Raw genomic sequence first — 14,274 nt, forward strand, 5'->3', positions numbered from 1 at the left:
AAAAATAAGCCTCTATCTCGTCAGGTCACTGAATATGATTCTCGTTCAAAATTCTCCTTTCGTCAAGATCTCTCCTTTCATTCTGTTTCATTTTTCTTTTTCTTTCTTTCTTTAATTCTTTCGTTTCTTCGCAAAGATATTTTTCATCTCTTGATCATTGATATTTTTATACGAATTTTGATTTGCATAGAGATTCTCTTATCGTGTCACTCTAATCATGAACTAATAAATATTTATGTAATCACAGAAACAATAATTTTTCGGCGTGTATGTACGTGTAATCAAACTACTTCTTGTCCAAGTTTTTTTTCCCCTTATTTAAAAAGCAATTCTCTCGCGTATCACCTCGGAAGAATTTTCTTTTCTTTTTGGTACTATTTCTTTTCGTCGATCCCTCGAATATCCTCAACGATTCGAGTATAGGATTATAATTGGAATGAGAAATAAAAGGAAAATTTAAAAAGATTTTGTAAACCGTTTGCAATTTTTTTTTTCTTTTTTCATAAATTTACCAGGATTTGAATATTATTAAATTTCTCGTTGAAACGAACGATCGAGGAATCGATAATATTTAATATTTTTTAAAGAAATGATCGATAAGCTGATCATAAAGTGTACTTAAATATACGTCAGACCTAGTTAAACTAACAAAAAATATATTATTTATTCCCTTTTCTCACTTTTGTTCTTTAACTTGCTTATTCCTTTCAATATTAGAACTCGAGCTTAAGTAAAAATTAATATATACACAAGTAGTAACAATATGAACGGTTTAATGTTTACCTTGGATAATGGAAAAAGTAATATTTTCTTAAAGCGAGAAACGAGCATAAAGTTGAGTCAGTCAACCAGGTCTGGATCATTATAATGATAATAATTAATACTATGCCTTAGAATCTAAACATATCGAGAGACAAAGCGTCGAACGGTATGAAATCGTCGCAGCCGAAAAAATTCATTCATTTTAATGACACCAGTCTTGAAAGATTTTTCGCATTGTCGAAAAAAAATAATCCAGGAATGACGTACGCCTGAGAATTATTTGCACTATCTGTACATACAGTGATATGACTGTGAAATCCTTCTCAAAAAAAAAAAAGAAAAAAAAAAGCAAAAAAGAAAGAAAAAACACAAAGAAAAACCAGAACAAAAAAGCCACAAAAAATTAGTTACGAGTTTTAAATACATGTAAAATTCTAATTTTTAATAGTGTTCATTAATATTCAATTAAGATTCAATTAGAATTTTGACGGTGGTAGATCTTTACGGTCGAGCACTCGTCCCTCGTCTCGAAAGTTTCTCTATGTAGTATTAGTATGTACGTACGCTTAAAATATAAGTTTGAAACACACGAGCAAATTTCTTTTTTTTCCCCTTCGGTTTCTCCCTCTCTCTCTTTCTCTTTCTCTCTCTCTTTCTCTGCTTTCTCTTTACTAATTGTATCACTTTTTTGAAGGGATGAGAAAGACAAATCTTATGAGTTGCTATGGAAAATGATATGTGTTTTTATGCGCCTAAAAAGGATTAACGATGCTCTTTCTCTCTCTCTTTCTCTCTTTTCTTTTTTTTCTTTTCATTTCTTCCTCTATGATTTTTCTTTACTTTCCTTTCTATCTTTATGCTTTTTGATCGCCACTTACACATATGCCTTTTGATATTGCATTTTATTTTTGTGATAGGATCTACACGCTACGTGTCAGCTGTTAGACACGTAATTATATGACGCGTTTCTAAATTAGTACACACACTCTACTTACGTATGATTCTCTTGTACGGGCTAGTATTACCACGCGTATGGGAGTAAATCGTTATCTTTATCTTTTGTGTGTCGACCTGAGAAAAGGAGGATGAATCGAGAGAGAGAGAGAGAGAGAGAGAGAGAGAGAGAGAGAGAAAAGTAAAAAAAGAAATAAAAATAAAAAGAAAAAAGAAAAAAAATATATGAAATAGGAGCACCCAATAATAGTGCACAGCACCATCTACATATATAGATCCTTTTACAAGAGATTGTTAAAGTAACCAAACGCATATGCATGAAGTGAATTGCAAATGACGATAGCAATCTTCTTTTTTTCTTTTTCTTCTTTCGTCAGCCTTTTGTTAAAAAATAAATCTAAAGTTGATATTTGTCATGCAACTTCGCAGGTTGACATACCCATACACGCACGCACGCACACCTCACACACTCGTACACAGGCACACACATGCTTGTGATTACGCGAGTTGATTTTCCGTCTTTTTTTCTCTCTCTCTCTTTCTTTCTCCCTCTCTCTCCCCTCCTTCTATTTATCTCTCTTTATATATGAATTTTCCAAGCGTCCTTTTGTGCGAGCAGTTTATGATATCGCACGGTACTACATGCCTATCTCTGTGTTCTTTTTATACCTTTTCTCTGTTTCTTTTTTTCGAATTTTCACGATATAGTATGTATTTCGATTACTAATAGTAAAGGCACGCAATGAGAAGTGGAAGGATAGATCAAGAAGATTTACTGATACGATCTTAGTTCTAAGAGATTCTTAGTTCTCGTATTTTTTGTTTCTTATTATCTTTTTCTTTTTTTTTTCTTTTTTCTTTGCATTTCTCAAAGACGCACGCTCATAGATTAAAATGGTATATACCAAGAACTAATAATTTAACGAGTCAGTTATAGCAGTAGCAGAAATATTTATAAATTCAAGAATGTTCATGTAGAAATGTGTTGATCTTTAAAATGATAGACACAATTCGGAGAAGAAACTTTTCGGCTCCATGCAATTTCTCTGATCTTCCATTTTCAAAATTTGTCTCTCCTGCTACTTTTGAAAAGCCTTCACTTGACGATTCGTTTACCATGTATTTCCAAACGATTTTATCGGGCAGTTTTACTTCGCTCTGATCCAATAATACAAAGTAACGTAACGAAACATATTCGATAAAGTTCATTGTACATACGTTTTGTTATTTCGAACAAAAAAAACAGCCTTTGAAAATCATGCCTATTCGACTGCATTTTTTTGTTACTCAACGATACATTCGAAGATTTAAGGAGTATAATGTATACGTAATCATAAACGTGCTACAAATGTTGAAAACTCTTCATCCACCTTTGTACCGAACATATAAATAGAAAAAGCGTTTTATATATATATATATATATATATATATATATATATGTATGTATATATATATACATATATACATACCTACATACATACATATACAAAACTAAAAGCGTGTATTTTCTTTAATGGCAACGTTCTATCTTCATTTCGAAAACTTTTCTTTTTTCTTCTTTTTTATAAAATGCACCATTGTTCTTACGATACATAAATTTCCCTCATTTCCTTTCCGTGCTATACTCGATTATTATAACACTCGTCAACTCATTATGATGAAATAGATGATATAATAATCTCTCAAAGTATCAATTTTAATTGAACATGCCAAAATTACAGCTAACTCGATTTTTTCCTCTACATTTTCTTTCCCCCTTTCTTTTTGTTGCTTCTTCTTATTACATAGGTATGTTTATACTTTATGAGAAGTGTGTATAAAAAAATATTAATCAATTCGTTTCATCTTCTATCAGAGGTAGATGCGCAGGAAACAGAAGCGGTATCCTTATACTTTTCACTCTCATTTCTTTTTCATATCTTGCAATTTTGAATAACTGTTGTTGAAGGATCTCTCTCTCTCTCTTTCTCTCTCGCTCTTTCTCTCTCGCTCTTTCTCTCTCTCTGATCTTGCTGGTTGATCTCTCGCGGTTGGAATAATTTACATGCATACCTTTACATCTACCTGTACATCTATGAGGCTAGGCTGACCTATATATATACTTATATATATATACCTATATATATACATATATATACATACATATATTCATATATATACCTATATATACATATATATATACATATATATATATATACATACATACATATATATGTATATATTTATATATATATTTTTCATAAAACGTATAACAGAAATTTTATCGAACCAACACAGAGAAAACAACGGGATGCCTGTTAATCACCGCGAGAGGAATGACTTTGTAATCAGATATACGAGGTCACTAATTTTTTTTTTTTTTTTTTTTTTTTTTTTTTTTATAAATTAGTTTATGTGACATCGGTGCGACAATTCAACAGTTCTTTTTTTTTTCTTTTTAATATATAGCACTCATATCGCAATGGGTGGAGATACATACATTCCTTATATAATAAAAATAATCACCCGGCCTACACAAAGACAAGAAAACATTAACAATAGGAAGTTACGGTTTCTTCTTTGCCCAATAAAAATGTCTCTCTTACCTTTTATTGCAAAAGAATTTATCCTACATTTGGTAAGTTTTCAAACAAAGACCTAGACTTGGTTTTTATACGCACGCACGCATGTATACGGACGTTTATATAATTATTTACAATTATAGAATAGGATCAGAATTTAAGCTATTACAAAAATGGAACGTTAATGGAAAGTGCTGATTTGTCTGTATACAAATATTATGTACATAAACATATATTAATACAAAATAGCGCAACACAACTAACAAACGAGCGTTAAACCATAATCGAAGCGAATCCGAATAAAATAAACAAACGACAGATATTTCTGCCAATGAAAACTGTATAGTTTTATAACTTTCTCGCAAAACCTTTTTTTTTTTTTTTCTTAAGGTTTCAACACGTATCATTAAATTACGCTCTTTAACTTGTTAACTTACAACGCCTGAAAACAAGCAAAAATGATGTGTACCCTTCTATTACAAGAGTTCAATATTTTGTAATGAATTAATTTTCTGTATCTCTTGTTGCATTCGCTTTTCTCCGTTTTTCTTTCTTTCCTTTTTTTCGAAACAGAGGTTTTACCTTTTCCGAATGACACTAAGGATTTCCAGGAGTTTGAAATACAATCGACGCTTCACTTTCACCGGAGAAAAGGCAAAAATGCTTATGAACATAAATTTGCACAAACCAACAACATGACGGCTGGAGGCTCTGTGCGAAGTAGCGTCCGCGACGATGGCGAAGATCGGCGCTAATGCACTTGAGCAGCTCGGCGTCAGTCGCTACTTGTGCCGCTGTTACCAAAATATTCTCCTGCGTCACCGCGACATATCGGGCACGTTCTGTTTGACTGTAAACAAAAAGACAATTTTAATGATTTTATATAATCAGAAAAATATCTTTAAATAATTTCATTCGACTCACTTTAAGCCACTTGTCAATACATTTCGAATGAAACTCGTGCGAACACGGCAAAACACGAAGCGATTGTAGAGCTTCGAAATCGCACATGCAGACAACGCAATTCGTTTGATCACTTTGATGCGTTTCTGCATTGAATTTGTAGGAAGGTAATTGTTCAACCTCGGCACGCGTTAAACCACGTGGCTTAGCTTCTCCAAGTCTTTCCGCCAAGGATAGAAGAGCCTCGTAATTTTCCGTAGCTGAATCTGGTGAGGACAAGTCTGCATGGCTGTATGGAGATAAAGGTGGATTGCTGAACATCGCTCTAAAATTTTGTTTTTATATATTTCTGATTATCACCAAAAAAATTATAAGCAATATTAAAAATTAATATGATTCGAAACTTACAAGAAATGTAACAAGAATCCTGGATATGTTGTAGGTGGTAACGGAGGCGTGCCTCTCCATCTACTCGATCTTGGTCGCCTGAGAGTATGAACGTTCGAAGCCGCTCTACGAGTTCTTGTTTGAATCATTTCTAACTGACTATTTCGCGTCTCAGATAAGAAAATCGGAGACGGTGTTGTAACTTGAGTAAGAGCTGGAGGAGAATACGAATGTGGCAATGGTAACGGTGCACCGGCAGTAGCTCCAACTCTGTGATGATGATGGGATTCTATTAATTCCAATTCTACCTCTCTCTGAAAGAAATAAATACAAAAATAAATAGGATGCCTTAGCAATTATAATATAATTATATTTTCATTACGTTCTTCCTTTTATTACCTGCTGAGAGAGTTGGTGGTGGGCTGTATAATGAGTAGTATGGACGGGTGGAGGTGGTGCATGTGCATGATGAAGAGCAGCAACTGGACCACCTGCAGGTGTTGGATACCCTCTAGAGGCTGCACCAACTATGGATCCTACTAAACTATGACCAGGATGAGTTGCATGAGTAGCAGGATAATGATTATGATGATGCGTTACCTAGAAAATATCATTTATTCCTATACATAAAGGTAATCAGTTTATCGTTATCATATAAAAAATATTGCATAGGAATAATAAATAGTACATGTAAACAAATCTATAATCTTTTTTCTCACTCACTTGACACGAATGTGCGAATGGATGCGCTCCAGTTGGTGTATAAATCCCATGCAGTTGACAAGGAATTCTATAACTTGTCGCTTGTGGATGCCACAATGGTTCTCCGCTAACAGCGACACCAAGACCCGAGACACCGACTTGACCCACATCAACTACTACTGGTCCGTTAGCGCCTTGCGCAGGATGATGTCCTGTGCCAGATGGATGTCGAGGATGCGTTTGATGCGCATTGTGAATATTGTGATGCGAACTATGTAGATTATGATGGGAATTATGGATATTGTGATGAGAACCATGAATTCCATGATGGGAATTATGAATTGTGGGATGGGGATTATGTCCAGGAATAAAGGGATAGGAAAGACCAAAGGAATCCGTGTATCGTTGATAACGATTTCTCATTGTAGGACTACCACGAGTAGACATATGGTTACGTGGAGATCGACGCTGTGAGGCTGATGAAAATTCCCAGGTTGGTGGGGTCGTGTGTAAAGGTGGCGTTGGTGCGGGTGGTGTAGTTTCTCGTACTTCAATTCCGGAAACCGTACCATTTCTAGATATCCGACGACGTTTTCTAGATGGAGATTCGCTCTAAAATAATATTCGACGGGTTAGACGATTGGTCTTTCCCTTCAGTTACAATTATTTTATCCTTTTCTACAGATTATATCTAGGTTCTCTATATTCAATTTTCTCTATATTAACGATTTTTATATATATAATATATTTAATAAAAATTGGAAAAACATTTTGAATTCGAAATGCTTAGTCTCTTTTACCTTTCTACCATCATCCTGACTAGGTTGCCTATAATAAGCGGGCGAGGCTTGAATCTGTACAGGACTCAGTGGTAACTGGTTTGTGGCTGAAAAAATAAGCATACTGTAATACACTTAAGATTCAAGAAACCTCGAAGGAACTATCAAGGAAATGCAAAATTTTATTAGATAAAGATCTTTATCGATTAGAAATAAAGGTTAGTTATACCTTGTGAATTTCTACGATATTCCATGTCCACATCGCTGGCTGCAAGCCCAGGACTCATATTTGGAAGAGGACCACGCATTATATTCTCCTGCAACAAGGAAATGAAAATGTGTTTTCATGGAACAAAAATCGTCTGATATAAAAATCGGAACTTTGTGTGTCTTGAAAGGCAGTAAGATATCTTGCGTTTGCGACGACGTTTAAAACTTGATTATCCATTGTTGACATTTGTTTACAGAAATTTGCATCCGTGCGTGTCATGTGGTACGCTTACGTCAGACGTAATATTCACCAATAGGAAACAAGCCCGATTGAACGACGTATCGTCGCATTCGTAACAAACTTCTCAAGATAAAAATCGAATTATGTGTTCTTATTTTTCGATGAAGATTTTTCTACGGAATATTATTTTTTCTTTTACTCTCTTTTCTGTTTTTTTTTTTCCCAACGGGAACGATAAGGCAGTTTACCGAAGAGTAATAAAATATTAAAGAATATTTTACTTGTCCGCAAATACTGATGTGAAGCGGCGAAGAATTGGTCGTTGGCCCGACGGGTTCCTGAGGGAAATGAGGTGGTGGGCCTCTCGACTGTGGACTGTGCTGCGGAGGCGGTTTATATCCAACGCTGCTTCCACCTACGCCAGCGTGATAGGAAACTTCCTTACCGGCCGGACCCGCCGATGTGCCAACTCCTGGACAATCCCTATATATAGATAAGGAAAAAGAAAAAAAAAGGACATTAGCGAAACGAGTTGTTTTTCTTTTCTTTTTTTTTTTCTTAGTAACATTTTACGAACGATCTCAAGCATCGACATTGGCCGATTTTCAATGAGATAATAATGTGCGTTTGATTAAACGATTAAGAGTGCCCTCACTCTGCCGGTAGACTATTTTCTCAGCGTGATTACGACCAACGCTGCATATACACGTGTGAAAATCCTTTTTATGCATCTCGTCACGACCGCTGGGAGAGAGAGAACCCACCATCAGTAGACGTTTGCATTCGTAACTTTATAGCCGTACACATTCGTTCTAGCTAGAAGTAGAGAGAGAGAGAGAGAGAGAGAGAGAGAGAGAGAGAGAGAGAGAGAGAGAGAGAGAGAGAGAGAGAGAGAGAGAGAACAGCGGCAAATGACGCAACTTTAGTATAATGCCCTTAATATCATTTTCCGTTTCATCTCGCGAAGCACTGGAGTCGAATGAACATAGTAGTAGTCCAGTCGCTATGACCTACGAAATGCATTTGTTTCGTTTTCTCTTCTTATGATTGAAGAATGTAAGAAAATATCGAAATTTTTTCTCGCTTATTTCATTTTTTTTTCCTTTTTTTCTGGGGATTTGGGTATCCATCTTTCTTTATCGACGAGATTATTTTTTTAAGAGGAAATCGGCAACATTTTACCAGGACAAAAAAATTAATTAAAACACAAAATCGATTTAATTTTTGTTTCATTTATTCGTTCGGTTTATCCGAAATTCGTGAAAATAATCGATATAAAAATCAGTTCTCTCGAATGACCTGTCGTGAGTTATCAAAGCATAGTCGTTCTAGTGTGAACAATGACAAAAAAAGAGAAGAAATATATGAATAAATAAATAAATGTATATATATACATATACACGCACAGAACGTGTGTGTGTGTGTATAAAAGCATCTAGCATGTCCATTATAACATAGTAGAAGACGAAGACTAAGAAAAAATGCGCCATTACGAGACAGGTACATTAAAATCACCTTTCGTCTCCTTTCTTTCACCATAAAGAGAGAGTAATTTTGATGAATTTTTCGAACCATCACATTGTGTGGTTGACTACACCCTTAACGCGTAGACTCTCTGAAAAATTTGAGGTTGGACGATACACAACCATAGAGATATACATATAAACTCGAACAGAAACTAAATGAAATGAAACGAAATAAAACGAAACGCGTTTACGTGCTCGATACTTGTCCGTTGACCTGTCCGCAGAATCCGCAGATTATTTGAATATTTGTCCCTCTATACTCGACGCTGCAGGGCATTATGGAATCGATCTCCATCGTTTCATCAGAGGTAATATCTTACGATCGATAGATTCAAGTTACTATACCCGATGAACTGACTACTATTAGAACGACATCGGATACTTGAGAACAAATTTGATGTACAAAGAAAACACTATTTTCTTAATCATCCCACAATTGGATAAAGAAAATTATTAATTTGAAAATCATTATATTCAAAAAGAAATTTTTAAAAAGAATCGATCTTTTAAGTCGAAAATATATTTTGAACTGATACGTTGATACAAAATGTAAGGACTAGTCATTTCGTTATCAGCAATGCGAAATGTGCTGGGTGCGGAGTGTAAAGCAAAATTTATATACGGTATAAAAACACGGAAATTTTAAAAAGAAGAAATCGTTCTCAACGTACCAGCCAATTGATCGCATGCGAATGCTCTCGAATATGTGTGTTATCTATTGAAAGAGAAATTAACGATCTATAAAGATAGAGAAATTCCGAGGCATTTTTTTCCTCATCAAAGAGAAAGAAAGAAGAAAAGAAATTTCAAGATATAAATAATACATTCAAACACACGTGCGACTAATTATAATATAGCTTACAAAACTTAACGATTATTTTTTATCACTGTGAAAAAGAGAGAGGGAGAGAGAGAGAGAGAGAGAGAGAGAGAGAGAGAGAGAGAGAGAGAGAGAGAGAGAGAGATTAATGAAACGAAAAATTAAGGAACATGCAGCAATAATAAAAATATTTTATAGAATAACCTTTTGCTAAAACGAAAGAGTACAAGATCTTAGAAAACTACTTTGGCTTAGATTATTGAGAAGCATGCATAAGGAGCATCCCTGTGTGCACGTCGATTATCATCTATTAGAAACGTCGAACTTCTTAAATGTCGGTTGCTCTGAAAATTAAATACACACTTGCTTGACCTGAACACATCACTTAAGATCTCTATATGTTGACATATTGCCCTAACTTTTTATTCATATTGATTTAAATAAGAATTTTAAATAAGAAAAATATTTAAATAAATTCTATATAAAGATATCGAATTTGGTTTTCTTGTTATCGAGATAATAAGAAAAATAAGAAAAAAAAATCATGGCATTCAATCCAAATCAAAAAATGTAATGCAGAGCTCAGGTGAATCGGCTGATAAATTACAATCAATAATTTTCTTTCTTTTTATCTTTGTTTCTTTCTCTCCCTCTCCCCCACTTCTCTCTATCTCTCTTTAAATAAAAAATCCATGACACTCGAATCACATCCCCTGAGCCCGGTTCGCGTATCCAAGATACATTGAACATACGTGCCAACGATGTATCAAAGATGCAGCAAGGGTGCATCGATCGTATGTCGTGTGACCAGTTTTCTAAGAAATATTCGAAAGAGTTTGTGAGTTCTCGAGAATTCATCGAAATCGATTGATCGGAGTTGAGACGATCTCTCGGTAATATAATCGATCTCAACGTATGTGCTTATGTACGCAGGATATCGAACGAAAGGGGGAGAGAAAGGGGAGGAGTGGTTTATTGTGGTATGTACTAAATGCAATCTACGTATGTACTTACAAATGGAGAACTGATACGATATCAGAGTATCTATCTATATATATATATATAATACATATCGATCAAAAATTCAGAACATTATAGATTTTAAATAACCTTTGACGATATTAATTTTTAAAATAACGTATTTTAATTATTAAAATAACGTTTCTTCCACGTTTCTTCGTTGATATTACTCATTACAAAATAATTATAATGTATAAATGGAGTTTTAATCAAAAAATGAAACTAAATATTACATTAAATTAATCGAAATGAAATTCATATCACAATTGCCTTGAAAAAATTAATACTAATAATGAGTAGTAAATCAGTACATTTCTAGATGCTAAGATTTATTTACAAAGAAAAAGAAAAGAATAAATAAATAAAAATAAAAAAAATACAGAAGCACTCGCAGAATATTCGTAACTTTTGATCGATGTTAAATATAATACGAAAGGAAAAAAAAGAAAGAAACAAGAAGAAAAGCAAGCACAATAAAGAATAGATAAGTAGGAAAAATAGGACGAACGAAAAAAAAAGAAAAAGGGAAAAGAAAAGGTCTGGTAAGATATCGCGAACGATGCACTGTAGATGCACCAATGATGCACCACAAGTGTGTTATATACCCATTATGATAGCGCGGTAGCGACGGGCACTGTCGATACGGATATTCCTTGTTTCCGGCATATTGTTGACCAAGTTGGGTATGCTGAGAATGCTGGTTGTGGGGATGCCATCCCCCACGAGGGTGTGGAGGCGCCGTAGGCCTCGTGTGTGGCCCCGATGAGGCTCCACTGCCAACCACGGCCCTGTAACGTCCCGTGATACCCAAGCCACGATGCTGATGGCTCCCAGGGCCGTTCATTCTGTCTCTTCTCTTTATCTTTTTTCTTCTTCTTCTCCTCCTCCTCCTCCTCCTCTTTCTCTGACACCTCGAACACGACCTTTACACCTTCCTGCTTCTTCGTGTCTTTTCCTTCTATTGCTTGCTTCTTGCCTCTTTGCAAAGCTCGAATTCGACGAGGATAACCTCGCTAACTCCTACCCACTCTCTTTCTTTCTCTCGTTCGTTCTTTCGTTCTTGCTTGCTTGCTAGTCTGCTCGCTTACTTTTCTCGCTCTCTATCCAAGACCGTTCGTATCTGGTACGCTGTTGATTGGTCGACTCCTCCAAGAGGAACCTGGCGGGATATTCGAGCGACTTTACGTTGACGAGTCGTTGAGATTAGATATATGCGATAAAAGCAAAATTTATTTGATATATCTATCGACCTAATAACATCCGAACTGGTCGCTAATTTTTTATAATATTTCATTCTAAGTTCGTGCTAAATACGTACTTTTCTTATCTATTAAAGTCATTTAAATAATCTGTATTATCTTATCCGACCAATTTGTACTATTTTCGAAGAACTTGGAATATAATTGGTAGGAACAAATACAGAGAGACAGGTTCTGATGATGCTTCTTTTTAGATGCCAGAATTTTTCTTTTTCTTTTCTTTTTTTTCCCATTCAACTGATATGCGTTCAGCAATAAAATAGAATCATTTTATGATACAGTTTTACGACCAGTTCGTATGCTGATAGTTTAATCCAGTCTCTATATATTCAGCTCTGTTAAAACCATTTTGACGTCTACTTTGATTTTCTGATTCTCTCGCTCACTTTTATAAACGTTTCTTGTTTTTATCGGAGATTGTTAAAATTTTGAGAAAAGGAGCAACTCGTAATCGACAAAGTGTTACGATAAATGACTTTTGACGTGCTTGAAAAATATTGAACGATATTTTTATTTCGATAGTTACCTAAACTAGCAAAGCAAATAATAAATGATAACTACCGCATATATCATGCCGATGTCGCATCATATTTTTTCAAAAGAAAAAAAAGAAAAGAAAAAAGAAAAAAGGAAGGAGAAGGAGAGAGCGAGAGAGAGAGAGAGAGAGAGAGAGAGAGAGAGAGAGAGAATTTGAAAAAATATGACGAACATATGTACTTTAAAATGCTCCTTTTCTAACGTTTCACAAACGCTTAAAAGCATAAAAGCAAAGCGTAAAAGCAAAGAGGAAGGAAATAGAAAGTCAACAAAGCACATATAGAGCGTTGCAATTCTTAAAGAATAAAAATGAGATATGTCTAATTAAAAAGTGCAATAGAAATCGAAGTGGCTTATGTCGAAAGTATATGTATGTATATATGGAAGTTCTCTTTGACGATAAAAGACTAGGTAATATTTGTTTGGTTGCTTACTCGTGTCTATGACAATCCTATTTAAAACTACTTTCATGATGCCGCAAAAGCTGTATGTACAACCTATGGGATAAGCACGAAGAAGAAGAAGAAGAAGAAAAAGAAGAAGAAAATAGAAGAAGAAGAAGAAGAAGAAAAAGATTATCGTGCTGTGAAAGAGAAGAAGAGGACGAATGTATACACTACAGTACAGTCTTTGTCTTTCTCTTTACTAGTTTATACTTCATGAGGAAGTATACGTACTCATACATACATACATACATACATACATACATACATATAATATATGTGTTTGTATTCTACATATATTTTTCATTATTTCGTATCTCGTGTCGAGCAGGCGCCATATCACGATATGGTGCGCGATATCCTATTAAATTTGTGATAAAGTATAAATTATAGAAAATTCATTGTAAAAGAAGATTTATGTGATTGATATTTTATAAAAATGAGAAGAAGAAAAAGGAAAGAAAGAAGAAAAAAAGGACGGCGATCGTAAATTTGTAATTTAAATTTTTGACTTCCACTCACGTAGGTCATGAGACAATACTTTCTTTTATTTAAAATAATGCACATTACCGCCTTCGACGATGTTGACTCACGTGTTTCGTTCAATCTTTTCTCGACCGGTCGTGATCGATATTTCGGATTGTAGAACGAGTTATCGTTTGTCGGGACACGGTTTATTTTACGTGCGTATATATGTACGTGCATTGGACGTGTACACCCGTCTATAAAGGATTTCAGTAGGTTTCGGCATAAAGGCTACGACATATTCGAGATACATTTATAGCATAGTCGTTAGAGCTTCACTCAATTGATCCAGTAAATAGTGGTAATAATATCAGCCTACTTATGCATAATATTCGATTTAAAATCATTTTATCATTATGATTGTTATAAATTTTTTATTTCTCAGTTATAGATTCGGCCGAATGATTAAGAAAAACAAGGCGATGATTCTTTTATTCTTTTAAAGTCAGCGTCATTTTGATTTATGAGAATAAAAGAAAACCGAGGAAAGTTGCATTTTTGATTTATAAGAGATGATCTCTTAGTCAGGAAGCACAACGATTTGGATACGGTCTCTCGAAGTCTCCCAACGAATCTTATACAACTTTGTCGACCGCAGAGAGGCCACGATCCGAAATCCAAGAAAACGATTAAGTGAACCGGAAT

General features: G+C 34.7%; 1 protein-coding gene across 2 annotated transcripts in view; it reads right to left on the minus strand.

The window, feature by feature from the left end:
* The window catches only part of LOC124423143 (RING finger protein 44-like), a 36,454-nt gene that overhangs the window by 42 nt on the left and 22,138 nt on the right, over window positions 1-14,274 (minus strand). Inside the window, exons 2-10 of one of the 2 annotated variants that reach the window (XM_046960585.1) lie at window positions 11,471-12,024; window positions 7,781-7,982; window positions 7,278-7,365; window positions 7,070-7,155; window positions 6,291-6,881; window positions 5,967-6,167; window positions 5,589-5,881; window positions 5,202-5,505; window positions 1-5,127 (exon numbers count right to left, since the gene is read on the minus strand). The exon at window positions 1-5,127 is cut by the window's left edge and continues 42 nt beyond it. In XM_046960585.1, coding sequence (XP_046816541.1) covers window positions 5,053-5,127; window positions 5,202-5,505; window positions 5,589-5,881; window positions 5,967-6,167; window positions 6,291-6,881; window positions 7,070-7,155; window positions 7,278-7,365; window positions 7,781-7,982; window positions 11,471-11,709 — 2,079 coding nt within the window. In that variant the 5' untranslated portion in view covers window positions 11,710-12,024 and the 3' untranslated portion in view covers window positions 1-5,052. The remainder of the gene's footprint in view (window positions 5,128-5,201; window positions 5,506-5,588; window positions 5,882-5,966; window positions 6,168-6,290; window positions 6,882-7,069; window positions 7,156-7,277; window positions 7,366-7,780; window positions 7,983-11,470; window positions 12,025-14,274) is intronic. The other variant, XM_046960586.1, reaches the window with a different exon arrangement.

Source organism: Vespa crabro, chromosome 3 (genome assembly GCF_910589235.1).
Source record: "Vespa crabro chromosome 3, iyVesCrab1.2, whole genome shotgun sequence".
Classification (NCBI taxonomy): domain Eukaryota; kingdom Metazoa; phylum Arthropoda; class Insecta; order Hymenoptera; family Vespidae; genus Vespa; species Vespa crabro.